This window comes from Xyrauchen texanus, chromosome 31 (genome assembly GCF_025860055.1).
Source record: "Xyrauchen texanus isolate HMW12.3.18 chromosome 31, RBS_HiC_50CHRs, whole genome shotgun sequence".
NCBI lineage: Eukaryota > Metazoa > Chordata > Actinopteri > Cypriniformes > Catostomidae > Xyrauchen > Xyrauchen texanus.
In genome coordinates, this window is record NC_068306.1 from 3,358,847 (window position 1) to 3,377,465 (window position 18,619).

The following is an 18,619-nucleotide window of genomic DNA, read 5'->3' on the forward strand; positions in this document are numbered from 1 at the left end:
AAGGGGGCTCTCTGAAGGCCCGAGAGGACCACTGAGAGATCCCATGAGGGGAACAGGCTTGGCCGGTTGCCCTGACTCTGAGGAAGGTCTTTCCTCAGGGGAATTCGCCAGATAGGGGCTGTCGCGAGGAGTACGAGATCCAAGAACCAAGTCCGAGTGGGCCAATTGGGGGCCACTAGAGTGACTTGTTCCTCATCCTCCCTGACCTTTCACAGCACCTGTGCAAGAAGGCTCACTGGGGGAAATGCGTACTTGTGCCGCCCCGTGGGCCAGCTGTGTGCCAGCGCGTCTGCCCTGAGGGGAGCCTCCATTCGGGCATACCAGAGCGGGCAGTGGGAGGTCTCAGGAGGCGAACAGGTCTACCTGAGCCTTGCTGAACCGACTGGGGGTGAAGCCTCCACTTTCCACTGGGCAAGCGTTGTCGTGGTAGCGCGTACGCCACCACATTGAGGTGGCACGCAGCGACATGATTCATTGCTGGCTCCAAAGGAGGAGATGACGGGCAAGTTGTGACATGTGAAGATCTATGTACACTACTGTGGTGGTGCTGTCCGATCTGATCAAGACGTGTTTGCCCTGAACTAGCGGGTTACAGCCAACAACTCTAGGCAGTTGATGTGCCAGTGCAGCGGGGCCCCTTTCCAATGGCCCGCCGCTGCGTGCCCGTTGCACACGGCGCTCCAACCCAATTTGGAGGTGTCGGAAGTGACCAGGATGTGTTTGGACACATGCTGCAAGGGGACTCCTGCAGCAGGACTCTGCAGAAAGCAGAAGTCTGTCCAGGGTTTGAACATTTGGCGGCAGGCGGGGTGACAATCACACTGCGCGTGCTGCGGCGCCATGCTCATCTCAGGACTCGAGTCTGGAGGCAGTTCTGAAGCGGTCTCATATGCATCAACCAAGGCGCTGCGGAGGATGCCATATGCCCCAGGAGCTTCGGGAAAAGTTTAAAGGGACCGCTGTGCCCGGCCTGAAGGCGTCGAGGCATTTTAGCACTGACTGCGCGCGCTCGTTGGTGAGGCACGCTGACATTGAGACTGAGTCTAACTCCATGCCGAGAAAAGAGATTCTCTGAACCGGGATGTGCTTGCTCTTTTCCCAGTTGACCTGAAGCCCTAAACGGCATGCGTGAGCATTTTGAACGGGAGTTTGTGCAAGGCCCGGTTGAAAACTCTCAAATCCAAGATCTGTCGTAAGCCGCCACCTTTCTTGGGTACGATGAAGGGCTGTAGAAACCCTTCATCTTGGTTGGAGGGACAGGCTCTATCGTGTCTTTGAGTGAGAGGGTCGTGATTTCCACACTTAGGGATTGGGCATGTTCGCCGTGTACTAAGGTTAAAGCGGAAGGGGGGGCGGGCTGGCAAACTGAATTGCATAACTGAGGCAAATGGTCCTGCCCACCCAACAGTCGTGGGTCTTTTTTTTCTTTATTTAGAGAAACAGGGACAGCGTACAATAAACATTAACCTCAAGGGGAAAGATGCATAGTACCAGGTTTTAGCTCAAGCGCTAATTTCCACCCGTAGACCCTGGGCAGGCTGATGTTATAATAAAATACATACATACATGAATAATAAAATTTACATTGACCAAATAAATAATAAAAAAATTCAAATCATTACATGCACAACATCGGTCACATATGGGTGCAAATTTGATTTGACAATAGCCATTTCTTTGCCAGACGTTCAAGCCACACAAGAAAAGGCATAGTTTCCAAATGCTGTCCTGTGTTTAGGGATCCTGCATTCGCATCGCACTGTAGATCTAGTGGCTCGAGCTGTTGTTTCAGAGCCCAAAGTTATAAACTCTTTTAGTGGAGTAGCAGCGTTGTCATAGAGGATCTTATACATCAAACACAGGTTTGTGTGGATTATCAGGTTTTCAAAACTGAGCAATTTGTATTTCACGAGGATATGATAGTGATGGAATCATCTGGCTTTCTTATCATGAATTTTTAGAGAACTTTTATATAATGACTCGAGTGGCCTGAGGGCAGATTTACAAGCCTGTGACCAACTTGTTATACAATAAAGAAAATGTGGAACAATCATTGCATTTAAATAGGCTCCTGAGGCCTCAATTGTGAGGGAATTTCGAATATGTCTGAATTGTACCATATTAAATTTTATTTTATTTGATAACTTTTTTATATGTCTTTTAAAGCCTAAGTTCGGTTCCAATATGACACCTAAATATTTTACCTGATCTTGATTTAAAATGATTTGTCCATCAATTAATATCTTAGGGCAATTTTGTATTTTATAACGATTTGTAAAAAAACATTGAAACAGTCTTATCTAGATTTAAGGTGAGGCATGAATTTTTCATCCACAAAGAAACTTTCTTCATTTCTTTGGTCAGTTTTTGAGCAACAACTTCCACAGTTTTACCATGTGCATATATCACCGTATCATCAGCATACATGGTAATTTTACTCTTACACACAGTTGGCAAGTCATTTATGTATAATGTAAACAGCAGTGGGCCCAGAATGGAACCTTGTGGTACTCCCATGCTGCAAGATTTTAAGGATGATTTTGTATTGTCGACTGCAACACATTGTTGTCTGTCATTAAAGTAAGATTGAATCCATGCTATTGTGTTTGTGTCAAGAGAAAAATTAGTTAATTTGCTGATGAGAAGCTGGTGATTAACTGTATCGAAGGCCTTTCTCAAGTCCAGAAATACCGCCCCTACCACACCTCCACCATCAAGACTGGATTTGATGTCTTCTAGTAAGTAGCAGCATGCAGACTTTGTGGAGTATCTTTTCCTAAACCCAAACTGGCAAGGATGTAATGCATCAATGTGGTCGAGATGCTGTCCTATCTGCTCTGCCACCACCTTCTCAAAGATCTTGGAGATGGCTGGCAGGATACTAATAGGTCGGTAGTTTGACACACAGAGCTTGTCTCCTGACTTGAAAATCGGCTTGACTACTGCCTTTTTCAATGCCAAAGGAAAGATGTTTTCATTTATAGATTGATTCACAGCTATTGTTAGTACAGGAGTTAGAGTAATTTTGTGTTCTTTTAGAAGGGATGTGTCAAGTCCAAATATATCCTTTGCTTTACTATTTTTTAAATTTGCTATTATTTTAGAAATTGTGTCTTCATCTATATTCTGCAACCTACAATTAGACGCATTGCCATCCCCATGATCATCTTGGCAGCGGTTCACTTCAGGGAAAGTCTTTGCCAGGTCTAACATAGAATCCAAGAAATAATCATTGTAATATTTAGCCAGAATAGAGCCCTCATTTTGAACTATACCATTTATTTTGAGCTGTAAATGCTCCTGATAATTTTTTTTCCTTCCCAATAATGTATCCATGGTCCTCCACAGATTTTTACAATTACCTTTTGCCTCTTTGATTAGGTTTAGGAAAAAAATTGTTTTTGCTTTTCGAAGTAGCATTGTAACTTTATTTCTCAGAGATTTATAAATGTAATAATCAGTGGTTAATTTAGTTTTCAGTGAAACCTTGAGAGCTTTATCTCTCTGTTTCATTATGTCCCAAAGGGATTTATTAAACCACGGGAGCCTCTTTTTATTTGATTTTCTATGTTTGAGCTGTGTATATTTGTCAGTTTTATTCTTTATAGCAGTTATAATATTGTTACATGTATGTACACAGCTTTCTCTATCAATTTTGGAGGCCCAATCAATTTCATTTAAATCATTTTTAAGGAGCTCTTGATTTCTTTTAGGAATATGAGGTAATTTGCATTGTTTGTTTGATTGTTCTTTATTTATGTATCTTGATTTATTTAATTTCCTGGCTATTAGAACAAAATTATGATCAGATAGTCCAGTTATTAGGTTGTATGTTTTAATTACCCTGTCTGGTTTATTGGTGAATATTAAATCTATCAAAGTTTGAGACGTTTTTGTTATTCGAGTAGGCTTTTTAATCAATTGTGTCATTTGTATTGAGTTGGCTATGTCTTTTAGATGTTTCCTCTTGCCTTTATCAAGCCAATTTATGTTGAGGTCGCCCATAAGCAATATGTCCTTTTGTTCATATGTTTTTAGAGTTTTTGTTAAACCAGTATAGAAATCGCTTGTTGCATTGGGTGGTCTATATACACAAAGTACAATAAATGACATTTGGGGCAATAGTTTAATTGTAACACCAACACACTCTATAGTTTGATCTGGAATGTCCACCTGGTAACTGTCAATACTGTCTTTTACGTAAATTAAGACCCCGCCCCCTTTTCCCTTTCCTCTGTCCCATCTGTATACTTTATATCCAGGAATCATAAATGCTGATACAGGAGTGGTAGCTGTAATCCAAGTCTCAGAAAGACACAAGTAATGTAGATTTGATCCCAACAGTAGATGTTCCAACTGTTCCGTTTTAGACATTACGCTACGTATGTTAATATGTCCTCCGAATATTCCTTTCGGCTTTGTCAATGGGTTCCATAGGACCGACGCATGGTTTACTGTCTGAAATAGTTTCATCTGGCTTTGTTTTAACACAACTGTAGTCTGCATAGCGTTTAATTTACCACTTTCATTTGCTGGCTTAAGCGCGTTTAGTGCCAGGAGGTTACCTTGTTTCAATGTATTGGTAAACATAGATGCACATGGATGCTCGCTGTTAGTAATGATAGGCCTACCCGATAGCATCCGCACTGTGTTGGAAGCATGCAGGGTGTGGATCAGAGCGGTCTCCGCCACCTGCAGTGGTTGTTGTAGATCCATCGGCCCTGGGTTCACTTGAATATCCCCGCATAGGAGTAGGATAATGCAGAAGAAAGTTGTACGGCCCCGGTAGACTGTTGTTTGAGCCATTCTCCGTGCTCTCGGCCTGTGTTGCTCATCCATAGCATTCACACGCCCGTCATTAAGAACCTTGGAGAAGATGACATACTGGCTCCATGAGTCGAGGGGCGTAGCAGGCCAAGGTGTGCCACTTGCTTGTAAAATTGATCATTCACTGGCAGCAGTCCAACTCCCATACATTTGCATAGTGATGATCGTCGTCAGATAGAGTGATTTAATAAGCACATTTAACGCCTTGGCTTTAATTGGCTTTGATGGCCAAGATATCCAGATTTTAAAGATAGATGTTAGATCAGGCGGTTTTCCAGATGTCTTTAGAAAATGAAGAGCATCAGCACCTGCCAAGCTGCTACCTGCTGCCGCCATTTTTTTTCTGAAGGCGAGAGGTCTGCGTCCAGCGCACTGGGGCTGTTGAGGTGTGGCGGCAGAGTGCCGTGAGAACTATAGCTCTTTTATTGAGAATGTGGGCAAATTAAATAATTTCAACCAAGGATTCTCCTCCTGGCCCTCCACCAGGGGACGGAGTGGTCTTCTTTCCAGCTCCAGAGCGAAGGTCTTGGTCTCTGGGTCGGACGTCTCAGGACCGTTTGGTCAGTGAAATGGGGGTGGGGTGTCTCCTGTGGGGCGCTCCACGCAGGTCTGAGAGCTGGGCCCGGGTTGAAGCGGTGGGGCAGGATGTGTGAAATGGTCGCCGAAAATGCCGAACTGGGAGACAGGGGCGTCGACGAAGCGTGTCTTGTCCGTCTCCCGCATCTTGACCTAGTTCAGCTGCAGATGATGTTCCTAAACCACGAGTGTGGCCATCAACTGCCCGAGTGACCGTGCTGTGATCTTTGTAGCCCCGAGGGCGAGGTCAGTTGCTGAGCGCAGTTCCTGCAGCATGTCGGGATCAGGACTACCCAAGTGCAGAAGGGCATCTTTATAAAGACACGTCCTGAAAAGGACGTTCAATGCCTGCATTGTATTTGCTCTTTTAGAGAAAATAACTCTGAGGAAATAACTCTTTTTGAGGAAATACAGGTGAAACTCGAAAAATTAGAATATCGTGCAAAAGTTCATTAATTTCAGTAATTCAACTTAAATGGTGAAACTAATATATTATATAGACTCATTACAAGCAAAGTAAGATATTTCAAGCCTTTATTTGATATAATTTTGATGATTATGGCTTACAGCTTATGAAAACCCCAAATTCAGAGTCTCAGAAAATTAGAATATTGTGAAAAGGTTCAGTATTGTAGGCTCAAAGTGTCACACTCTAATCAGCTAATTAATCCAAAACACCTGCAAAGGGTTCCTGAGCCTTTAAATGGTCTCTCAGTCTGGTTCAGTTGAATTCACAATCAAGACTGCTGACCTGACAGTTGTGCAGAAAACCATCATTGACACCCTCCACAAGGAGGGAAAGCCTCAAAAGGTAATTGCAAAAGAAGTTGGATGTTCTCAAAGTGCTGTATCAAAGCACATTAATAGAAAGTTAAGTGGAAGGGAAAAGTGTGGAAGAAAAAGGTGCACAAGCAGCAGGGGTGACCGTAGCCTGGAGAGGATTGTCAGGAAAAGGCCATTCAAATGTGTGGGGGAGCTTCACAAGGAGTGGACTGAGGCTGGAGTTACTGCATCAAGAGCCACCACACACAGACGGGTCCTGGACATGGGCTTCAAATGTCATATTCCTCTTGTCAAGCCGCTCCTGAACTACAAACAACGTCCTCTTTTCTGATGAGAACAAATTTTGCATCTTATTTGGAAACCAAGGTCCCAGAGTCTGGAGGAAGAATGGAGAGGCACACAATCCAAGATGCTTGAAGTCCAGTGTGAAGTTTCCACAGTCTGTGTTGGTTTGGGAAGCCATGTCATCGGCTGGTGTTGTTCCACTGTGCTTTGTTAAGTCCAGAGTCAACGCAGCCGTCTACCGGGACATTTTAGTGCACTTCATGCTTCCTTCAGCAGACAAGCTTTATGGAGATGCTGACTTCATTTTCCAGCAGGACTTGGCACATGCCCACACTGCCAAAAGTACCAAAACCTGGTTCAATGACCATGGTATTACTGTGCTTGATTGGCCAGCAAACTCGCCTGACCTGAACCCCATAGAGAATCTATGGGGCATTGCCAAGAGAAAGATGAGAGACATGAGACCAAACAATGCAGAAGAGCTGAAGGCCGCTATTGAAGCATCTTGGTCTTCCATAACACCTCAGCAGTGCCACAGGCTGATAGCATCCATGCCACGCCGCATTGAGGCAGTAATTAATGCAAAAGGGGCTCAAACCAAGTACTGAGTACATATGCATGATTATACTTTTCAGAGGGCCGACATTTCTGTATTTAAAATCCTTTTTTTTTTTTTTTATTGATTTCATGTAATATTCTAGTAATGCAGCATTCTGGATTTAATTAATATTGGAATCGCAAAATAGCCTTCAATGATAAATCTGCATTTAAAATTGTCTGCATCGACTGCCTCAGTTAGCACAAGCTAATGGTACCCTCTAACGGCTGTGTGTGGGACACTGAGATGACGCCATCGATATAAGATGATCCAATGTTTATCATATTAAAATTCAACTCGTGAAGCTTGTCTAAATGATCGCTTTCTAAATGTTGGCTATAGATTTCATAACTTCTGTTTGGGTGGTTTTGTGCTCATCAACAATAGCTATTTGTTTGTCAAGAATTATTGGAAACACTTCGCAATAGGGTTTCATTTGTTAACATTAGGTATCATGAATAAACAAAATAAGCATTTATTAATGTTTGTTAATAAATATAATATGTTTTATTGTTAGTTCATGTTTGTTTTTAGTGCATAATCTCATGTTAACATAGATTTTATATATTTGTTGAAATTAAAGGGTTAGTTCACACAAATATGAATACATTTTTATAAGCGGGTGCTATCAGGCTTTTGCTATTTAATGGTCCAAAAGGCAATAAAAGTAATCCGCACAACTCCAGTCGCTCTATTAATGTCTTCTGAAGCAAATCGATACGTTGGTTTAAGAAACAATTAAATGTATTATAAATGTAAATCATTATTGTTGTTATTTTGCAAGGTCTGAAATCTTATGGATTACTTCTCCGTTTTCTTTATGTAATTTTTGGAGCTACATTGTTTTGGTCACCATTCGCTTGCATTGTATAGACCTACAAAGATGAGATATTATAAAAAGTGTTCTGCTGAAGAAATAAAGTCATACACATCTGGGATGACATGAGGGTGAGTAAACAATGCAAGAATTTTCATTTGTAGCTGAACTATCCGTACAGCATGCTACATGATTTTTTTATTTTTTGGGTGTAGGTTCCAGGTAAACCCAAAATATTTTGCTTGTGTTTTACGTCGATAAAGTTAAAGAACCCCTTCCTTAAATGCAACTTTATGCAGCCTAATCATATAAAACAACTAATAAAAAGCTTATGCTGTGTTAGTAAACGTATACATACACTGGTGGCCAAAGGTTTGGAATAATGTACAGATTTTGTTCTCATGGAAGAAATTGGTGCTTTTATTCACCAAAGTGGCATTCAACTGATCACAATGTGCAGTCAGGACTTTAATAATGTGAGAAATTACTATTACAATTTGAAAATAAATGTGCAGACCTTCTTGAACTACTTCAAATATTTCTCATCAAAAAATCCTCCATGTGCTGCAATGACAGCTTTGTTATTGTTATTCTAGTTGTCAGTTTGTCCAGATACTCCGGTGTATTCGTGGAAATACTAGACATATTCCGTCATCGACAAACTTCCCATTGAGGAAAGCAGAAACTAATAAGGAGGTGGCAGAAGATTTAGGATGGGGAGATAACAGGCCACCTTTGTGTGAGGAACAGTGTTGACACCATCATTAGAGTTTATTTAATTATTGTGGTTCATTTAAGAGCTTTGGCTGAGGGGAATTGAAGTGAATATGTTATGTAACTTCTATAGTGCTTTATTTGACATTTCAGAGCTTGACAGGTTCCTTTGAACACATTTGATGGAAATGTGAGGCTAGGATAAAAGTTTGACGTATATTGTAACTATTTCCCGCCAAACGCATCAACACTCCAGTCCAGTAGGAGGCGAGAAAATCACCAGAAGTTGTTTTGCAAACCGCCATTTATCACGAAGAAAGAACAGTTTGAGCTCTCAATCGGTACGTGTGCAATTTGTTTATTATTTTTGAGATTTATAGTTTCGTGTGTGTGTGTTTGTTTTATATACATGTACTTTTTCTGTCTTTGGTGTTTTTATGATCGTAAATAAGATTTTTATATCATTTAAGCATCTGGAGCATTGTGAATTTGAGTGTTTTTATTGTGTAATGTGTTGTTGAAATCAAACTGAGGTAAATTATGTTACATTACTGACAAATGAGCTCGTTAAATCCGGCTGTTTGTAAATTATTTTAATGAAGGCTATTATATGTTGAATAAAGCTAGCTATGGGCTAATATCAGACAATATTTCAGGAAAATGAAACCCAAACACAAAGCACACATTTATATTGATATAATCTGTTATTTAACAGCTGTTCTTGTGTTTAATAATGTTTTTGAGTGTGATGAATGTCAGTCCATTATAATGAGGATGTTTTTGTGTTCAGATGTTCATCATGAGAGAGCAGGTGGATGTGATCTGCTGTAAATCAGTAGGAACTGATCTGTCCATGCTGGATATTGATGATTTCATCACAGAAATCTCTCAGCTGAAGAAAGAGGTGACGTCACTGAAGACAAAACTGAAGGAGAGAGAACTGTATTCATCCTGCACCTGTTTTGAGCGAGTTAAAGTTGAGATTGTAAGTAAGTTTCAAATGATGTGATTTGACTGTGACTCTGTGATGATGAACGGTACAGATGTGATTGTGTTGTGTTTGTCAGGAGCTGGAAAAGGTTTCCTGTCAATCTTCAGTGTGTGTGACTGATGGGACCTCCACAGAATATCAGGATTCAGTGTGGAGCGGCAGAGATCAGTCCACACCACAGCAGCTGCTGGACAAACTCTCTGAACAGAGATCCAGAGACACACAGGACTCACAGCTCACTTTACTCTGTTCTACTGATGCTCAGGAGAGTGTGTGTGACAGTAATCAGGGTGATCAAACCTCCACAGAGTCTCTGACTTCTGTCTGTAACGCTGGAGAACAGCAGATGCTGCAGACACCAGTGAAGATTGAAGTGAAGCAGGAGGACATCAAAGAAGAAATCACAGCAGAGGAACAACAGAGAGATGAAGGTGATGATGAACAGCAGACGTTGCAGACATCAGTGAAGATGTGTTCAGTGAAGCTGCTGGACTGCAGGAATTTGATGAAGATGAGAGTAGAAACCACAGCAGAGGAACAAGAGAATGATGATGATGATGATGATTTTATTCCCTCAGGTATTTTTCTTCCTTTTAATGTTGTTTTACATTTTGAAGAAATGTCTGCATTAATAAGTTCCTTGTTGTTTTTATGGTTGTTTTAGAAGTGCTTAGTTATATTTTTAAGGGATATTTCACTCAAAAATGAAAATTATCTCATAATTTACTCGCCCTCATGCCATCCCAGATGTGGATTACTTTTTTGTTTTTCTGCAGAACACAAAGATTTTTAGAAGAATGTCACATAAAGGTAGCATAAAAGTAATCCATAAGACTCGAGTGGTCAAATCTACATCTTCATGAGTGATATGATTGGTGTGGATGAGAATCAGCTCAATATTGAAGTCCTTTTTACTCTTAAAAATACATTTATTCTAGACCTCCTATGTGCATTCACGGTCTTTTTGCCAATTCACAATCTTCACACTTATTGCCACCTACTGGGCTGTTGTGCAAATATTTACTATCATTTTCCTTTTCTTTCTCATCCGTGCACAGATTTAAGATGAGATTGGTCGATTTAGGTGGGCAGCCGATCGATCGGGTGCATCCTTAATCTTTTTATTGTTTATTAAGTCATTACATTTTCTGTGGTGTCAGTGACTCTGGAGTAAAGTTTCTGCTTATAGTCTTAATTTGTTATTTTAAATTTAAGGTAGGGCTCGACATTGACAATAAGGACTGCCCAATGGCCCGGGCCAGTGCTGCATTTATAATGTTTGTGCAAATGGACCACAAGTGAGAGAACAAAAAGCAAACAAATCTTAATAAGCACTCGGAGACAAGCGAACTTGATTCTTTTTAGCTTGCAAAGACACGAGAGCACATAATATATTGAACGCTGCAAGGAACAAGAGCGTGCAGATACCGAGTGTGACTCAGAAATCACGTGTTTCATTCTCGATCTTTCTCCTCAACAGTTTCCTGTTACTTTTAACTGTTTTGTCTGATGATATAATGGCTAATATCAATAAAACATCGATCACATACTGTCCATAAGTATGTTGGTATGTCATTTAGATGGAAGTAATTACTCAGTAGCACGAATCTCAAAACTTGAGCAAATTCAGCGTTTTCTTCTGTTGGAGCGCTCGTGTCATTCGCAGAAGCATGTATTTAATCAGTTTCTGTGACTCATGAATGTTGCATATATCAGTCTGTGACACTGTAAGCAGGCGATACGAGCGTGTAAACTGAAAGCTGTCAGGAGATTTCTTCTCGATGGATCCGCACAAAGCTTGAGAGCAACTTCAAAGTAGAAGAGCTTTACGTGTGCTGCTGTAAATGTTAATGTCGTGTTCATTGTGCTCAGTATGTTCAATTATTTACATTCTGTGTTTTGTGAGAAAATGTGATTGTTAATGTACCATTACTGATAATTACTGTTGTTATTGTCCTCTTTCTATTATATTAACATTTTTAAATGTGCAAATACAGTTTTATTATAAAAGTAGAATAAACTTCTGTCTACCAAAATATTCAAAATATTTTTATCTCATGAATATTTTATGCAATTTTGAGTAAATATAGTGCTAAATAAAAGTCATATGTTTTCAGCAATTTTATGTAAATGTTATTATATTAAGATTTGTGAGATATCATCATTATATCAGCCTATCGGGCTCCCCTTCTCTCTAGATATCAGCATTGGCCATAAAAAAAACATTTCTGTCGACCACCAAACACCGCTAATATATCAATTTACAATAATTAAAAAAATCTTAATATTGAATCGGCATTTCAATATCTTTATAACGAATCAGGAGGCAATTCCCACCCCTTATAAATACTGGATGTTTGTTGTGTTCTGACCTTAAATTGGGGTTTAATTTAATTTTATTTTTATATTTGTCAATTTCTTGTGCTCATTGTAGAGCTGATGAACGAGCAAGATGAACCTCTAGAGCTGAATGAAGTGGAGGAGAAACTTCAGGATCATAAACATCATGATTTAATACCTGGAGAAAAATCTTTGAGTGGCTCAAAGACTAAGAAGAATTTCTCACCAAAAAAGCCTCAAAGAAGAGCAGCCAAAAATACTTCAACCTGCTCTCAGTGTGGAAAGAGTTTCACATGTGAAAGCCAGCTTAATATACACATGAGAATTCACACAGGAGAGAGGCCTTACACGTGCCATCAGTGTGGAAAAAGTTTTGCACAAACACAAAATCTCACACTTCATTTTAGCTGTCACTCTGGAGAAAGACCATTTGAATGTGATAAGTGCGGTAAAACATTTGTTTTGGCAACATACCTACAAAAACATCTGAAAACGCATACAAATGAGAAGCCTTACAAATGCTTTTTTTGTGGAAAACGTTTTTCATGCCAGTCCTATTGTAAAGAACACCAGAAAATACATACCGGTGCTGGGGTTCATATGTGCTTTGAATGTGGGAAGATCTTTATTACAGCCGGAGACTTGAAACAGCACCAAAGAATTCATACTGGAGAAAAACCTTACAAGTGCTCACTCTGTGGAAAGAGTTTCAATCATTCACAACAACTGAAAATACATGAGAGAATTCATACTGGAGAAAAACCGTACAAGTGTTCACTCTGTGGAATGAGTTTCCCTTTGTCACAACACCTGAAAATACATGAGAGAATTCATACTGGAGAAAAACCTTACAAGTGCTCACACTGTGGAAAGAGTTTCCCTTGGTCACAGAGCCTGAAAACACACGAGAGAATTCATATTGGAGAAAAACCTTACAAGTGCTCACTCTGTGGAAAGAGTTTCACTCAGTCACAACACCTGAAAAAACACGAGAGAATTCATACTGGAGAAAAACCTTACAAGTGTTCACTCTGTGGAAAGAGTTTCCCTTGGTCACAACACCTGAAAATACATGAGAGAATTCATACTGGAGAGAAACCTTACAAGTGTTCACTCTGTGGAAAGAGTTTCAGTCATTCACAACAACTGAAATCACACGAGAGAATTCATACTGGAGAAAAACCTTACAAGTGTTCACACTGTGAAAAGAGTTTCCCTCAGTCACAACACCTGAAAAAACACGAGAGAATTCATACTGGAGAAAAACCTTACAAGTGTTCACTCTGTGGAAAGAGTTTCAGTCATTCACAATACCTGAAAAAACACGAGAGAATTCATACTGGAGAAAAACCTTACAAGTGTTCACACTGTGAAAAGAGTTTCCCTCAGTCACAATACCTGAAAAAACACGAGAGAATTCATACTGGAGAAAAACCTTTCAAGTGTTCACTCTGTGGAAAGAGTTTCTCTCAGTCACACAGCCTGAAAACACACGAGAGAATTCATACTGGAGAAAAACCTTTCAAGTGTTCACTCTGTGGAAAGAGTTTCTCTCAGTCACACAGCCTGAAAACACACGAGAGAATTCATACTGGATAAAAACCTTTCAAGTGTTCACTCTGTGGAAAGAGTTTCACTCAGTCACAACACCTGAAAAAACACGAGAGAATTCATACTGGAGAGAAACCATAACACATGCTTTTGATTTGGGAAAAGTTTAAATGCAGCAAGTAATCTATATACACATGTAAAAATGTTTTGCCCAAGTAGTCACAGTGAGAAGACAACATCTTCATGTCCAATGATATCGAGTAAATAGTTTGAAATACAGATAAACCCAAAGATTAAATTTTCTTCCAAAAGAGCTGCATCATCTAAAGCACATTCAGATCGCCAGCCTGTTGTTGATTCCCTGCAGAGGTGTGGGATGGTGTCTTGAGAATTCATACTGGAGTAAAACCTTACAAGTGCCCCCGCCCCCCGTCATAGGGGTATAAAAGGGAGGCTTTCGCTCTGCTCGACACTACACTGTGGTTCTGTGTTTGTCCTATGTTGTTTTATGTAGCACCATGGTCCTGGAGGAACGTTGTCTCGATTTGCTGTGTACTGTACTAACTGTATATGGTTGAACGACAATAAAATCCTCTGTAATGTGATGGGGCCTAAATCTTGACTGAAACTCTTCATATATTCCATTTCTCTGTAGAAATTAAGCTAATTGGGAGGACACTAGTTTTTCTAGTATTTTTGACATAAATGTTAGATTTAAAACGGTCTGTAATTAGCCAATTCTCCAGGATCAAGCTGTGATCTCTTAATATGCGGTTTTATAACTGCCATTTTAAAGATTCTTGAGACATGCCCAAAGGATTGTGAGTTAATAATATTAAGAAGATGTTCTGAGATTACAGGGAATACCTCTGTGGCAGGGCCGGGTCTGATTATACACACCCGGTCCCTTATCAGGCTAATTAAGCCTCCGAGAGAGATAAAGGCCGATGGCCGACGGTGGTGCGACGAGAGAGTGCTAGTTTACGGACATGTCTGTTTGCATGTCTGTTTGTGTCTTAATATAAATAATTTTTTAATGAATAACTTATCAAGTCGGTTCTCGCCTCCTCCTTCCCATTGAACCCCTTTACACTGGTGCCGATACCCGGGAAGGAGGAGGGATGCCCGTTGCGGAGTCCTCGACACTGCAGTCCACCCAGGGGAGCGCCGCTGCCATTTTAAGTACTGTGGAGCTTGACCATTCAAAGTTTTGATTGTAGTTAGATTGAAGAGACTTCCTGCTCAGCTACTGTTCGGACACTCTTGCTTACTGCTCCGCGCTTTGCTCTATTGCTTTTATATTTTCATATTTTATCTCCTTTTATCAACTCATTTTAACTTAAACAAATCGGCACAGTGCTCAAAAGCTTGGACTACTACAAAAAAAAAAGCAGAATTCTTTTATCCGACCAGCCTCCCACTGAAAGTTTTCATTCCAGGGAAGGGAAAACACAACTGCCTACATTCAAAAGGATAAGAGAAAATGCCTCTTCTGGAATCTACTTGCTGCACTAACTGCCACAGACTTTTACAAAGGATTGCAGTTCTTGAAACAAAGTTATTTACAGGACCACCAAACCAGACGGAACACACAACAGAGCTACGTCATGGACGCCCTCAGCATACAGCCGGTGAGTCCCATGAATCTAGTGCTCCTCGACAGGCCATACTGAGTGTAGAGAAACAAGCCGATCGACTTACAAATCGATGGCAAAAACAGGAACAAGACCAAATGGCACTTCGAGACATCAGATTGTCACGAGCATCTCATATTGCCGCAGTAGCATCCTCTACCCCAGATACGGCTCTGACAAGGATTGCAAACACTGGTTTCCTAGCACCGCCTATACATCTTGAGAACAGATTTGAAGTATTAATGAATGAGGAATTCCCAAACGTGATGAATGTGATCGAACACAGACTGAATCAGCCAGTAGCTAACATTGATGTCAACTGGCCCTCAAGGTCGAGCAGACAGCGGCATTCAGCTCAGAGCGCAGCCGGGCCCAGGACTCTGATAGTGGGTGACTCCATAATCAGAAACATTAGCAGCAGGGATACAACTACATGCTGCCTTCCACAAGCAACAACCTCGGATGTAAACAGGGAACTTCAGAACATTCTGATGAAACATAAGACTGCAAATCGACTCATCATTCATGTGGGGAAGAATGATATTCTTAAAGAGCATATTAAACTCCTTAAGAAGGATTTCAATGAACTTTTTGAAACACTTAAAAGACTGAAAGTTCAAATATTCATCAGTGGACCACTTCCAGCAAGAGGAACAAACAGGTTTTCACGGTTGCTTGGGCTTAATACATGGCTGCAAAAAACCTGCAATATAAAAGGAGTGAACTTCATTGACAACTTCAATCTTTTCTGGAGTCAGAGGCAACTGTTTCGACAGGATGGCCACCACCCAAACAAACTTGGTTCAAGAGTGCTAAAGGACAATATCTACTTCTCCCTCAATCATCCTTCTGCAGTGTGTGCCAATCCACTCAATCTGAATGGCACACACACACCTGGACACAGTATGAATGACCACAGGACTTCACTTCAGCACCTGAATGGACATGCAGTTGACAAGATCACACAAGGACAATGATAACACCACTCAGCCACAACAATTTCTGCTCATGGACACAATCTCATCTGAGCCCTGCCCACAAAGTTCACCACAGACAGACTGTGACATATTAGAACTGCTCCAAGATTCAGCACCCAAGGACGACTTTCTGGAAAACACCCAGGGAAAACAGGACAGCATATTACAGCCTCCAATAACACTAGAGCAACAGCCCCTCTCACCAGACACGTTATCCCTCTCTCCAGCATCTCCACATCTGTGTTTCTCAGAGAAAATGGAAGAACTGGTTTATGCTGGAACCAAACTATTCCACTCTTTTGCTGCAAGCCCCCAGATATCAAGCAAAAAACATCAGGCCCCTCAAGCACCTGCGTGGCCCAGCTCAGCCCTCCCCTCCTCCTGTGAGAGCTCTTCGACCTCTGCCACAATGCCAGGGCTCACACCCTCCTCCATCTGCTCGAGGTGAACCAAAAACAACTGATACCAGCTCTCAGTGATATGTGTTGGGTCCCCGCTATGATAACAGTAACTTTCTCAAATGTTTACCAAACAAGCGGGAACCCAGTGTGCCTGTATCTTCCTCTATTGCTGTTCGATTACATGATAGAAAGTCTAAGGCCTTCAAAAGCCGTTCAGCAAACCCATCTAATCTGGTGCCTATTACACGCCAAACTAAGATTGCTGTGGGGACAAAAACTGTTAAGTTGGCACTTTTAAACATCGGCTCACTTAAAAATAAATAACTTCTAGTCAATGACTTAATAAGCACATACAACCTGGATTTTATGTTTCTAAATGAAACTTGGCTAGAAGACAGCTGTAATGCAACAGTCCTTAATGAAACATCCCCTCCTAACTTTACTTATTTGAGTGTCTGCAGAGAAGGTAGGAGAGGTGGGGGTTTAGCTGCTCTCTTTAAAGATGTCTATCAATGTAAGCAAATATCATTTGGGAATTACCCGTCTTTCGAATATCTGGGTAGTGTGTTAAAAGTTGCTCCACGCATTTTACTTATCATTATTTACAGGCCTCCAAAATACTCTCCAGCCTTCGCTGAGGACTTTACAGAACTGTTAACAACAATTACCTCAGAGTTTGACTGTTTTGCCATTGCTGGAGACTTTAACATTCACATAGATAATGCAGAAACCAATATGACAAAAGAAATCATAACTGTTTTAAAAACTTTTGATCTGACTCAGCATGTACATGGACCCACACACAATCATGGACACACTCTAGATTTACTTATCAGTAAGGGTCTAAACATTTCATCGATTTTTATTAAGGATGTAGCACTGTCTGATCATTTCTGTGTTTTCTTTGATATATTGATCTCTCCTGCCATTGAAGCTAGATCTGTGTCTGTCAAGAAGAGATGCTTAACTGAGAACACTAGTGTACTATTTATGAAGGCTATATCTTTAAGACCAAGTATATCTGCTGACTCTGTTGATTTTCTTCTTGATTCTTTTAACTCAAAAGTTAAAAGTGTAATTGATGATATTGCTCCTGTGAAAGTCAGGAAGAAAAGTGGAAGACAAAAAGCACCTTGGAGAAACTCAACAGCAGTGCAAAATATGAAAAGACAATGCAGAAAAGCAGAGCGCATGTGGCGGAAGACAAAACTTGTAGTCCATTATAACATCTACAAAGACAGCATCCATGCTGTTAATATGGAACTAGGCAAAGCTAGACAGACTTTCTTCTCGAATATTATAAACAGCAACTTAAACAACACACGCACTCTTTTTGCGACTGTAGAGAGACTGACAAACCCCCCAAGCCAGATTCCCAGTGAAATGCTCTCGGACAGCAAGTGCAGTGAGTTTGCTTCTTTCTTCTCTGAAAAAATCAATAATATCAGAAAGGTGATCAGCACATCCTTGAATTGTGCTGGGGACAGACAAATCAAACCACAACCTGAAAATGTAGTTACTATGTCTGATTTCAAAGAAATTGATGGCAAAATGTTGGAAGAAACCGTACAGCACCTTAAAACATCAACCTGCGCGCTTGATGCACTTCCCACATCTTTTTTCAAAAGTGTGTTCAACTGTTTAGAAGCAGATCTCCTAGAAGTGATAAACTCCTCACTTCTCTCTGGGAGTTTTCCAAACTCCCTGAAAACTGCAGTTGTCAAGCCCCTCTTGAAAAAGAGCAATCTGGATAAGACCATATTAAGCAACTATAGACCGATCTCAAATCTTCCTTTCATAGGCAAGATCATTGAAAAAGTTGTCTTCAATCAGCTGAACAAATTCTTGAACTCAAATGGATACTTTGACAATTTTCAATCTGGTTTCCGATCGCATCACAGCACAGAGACAGCTCATAAAGATAATAAACGATATTCGCTTAAATACTGATACAGGCAAATTATCAGTACTGGTACTACCCGACCTCAGTGCTGCATTTGACACTGTCGATCACAACATACTTCTTGACAGGCTGGAAAACTGGGTGGGTCTTTCTGGGATGGTCCTAAAATGGTTCAGGTCATACTTAGAAGGAAGAGGTTATTATGTGAGTATAGGAGACCAT

At 40.7% G+C, this 18,619-nt stretch overlaps 2 protein-coding genes, 1 long non-coding RNA gene and 1 pseudogene across 3 annotated transcripts in view; 3 read left to right on the plus strand and 1 right to left on the minus strand.

Moving 5' to 3' along the window:
- Positions 1-18,619, plus strand: part of LOC127624944 (zinc finger protein 208-like) — a 114,194-nt gene that overhangs the window by 33,651 nt on the left and 61,924 nt on the right. The window lies entirely within an intron of this gene.
- Positions 1-18,619, plus strand: part of LOC127624975 (zinc finger protein 665-like) — a 45,269-nt pseudogene that overhangs the window by 21,467 nt on the left and 5,183 nt on the right.
- Positions 8,852-14,300, plus strand: LOC127624954 (zinc finger protein 260-like). Its single transcript, XM_052099913.1, has 4 exons — positions 8,852-8,941; positions 9,391-9,585; positions 9,668-10,169; positions 12,026-14,300. Exons 2-4 carry the CDS (start codon positions 9,391-9,393, stop codon positions 13,528-13,530), a joined length of 2,202 nt encoding a protein of 733 aa, XP_051955873.1. The 5' UTR covers positions 8,852-8,941; the 3' UTR covers positions 13,531-14,300.
- The window catches only part of LOC127625052 (uncharacterized), a 33,188-nt gene continuing 30,665 nt past the window's right edge, over positions 16,097-18,619 (minus strand). The window contains exon 3 of the long non-coding RNA XR_007968245.1: positions 16,097-16,443. This is a non-coding gene — a long non-coding RNA (uncharacterized LOC127625052). The remainder of the gene's footprint in view (positions 16,444-18,619) is intronic.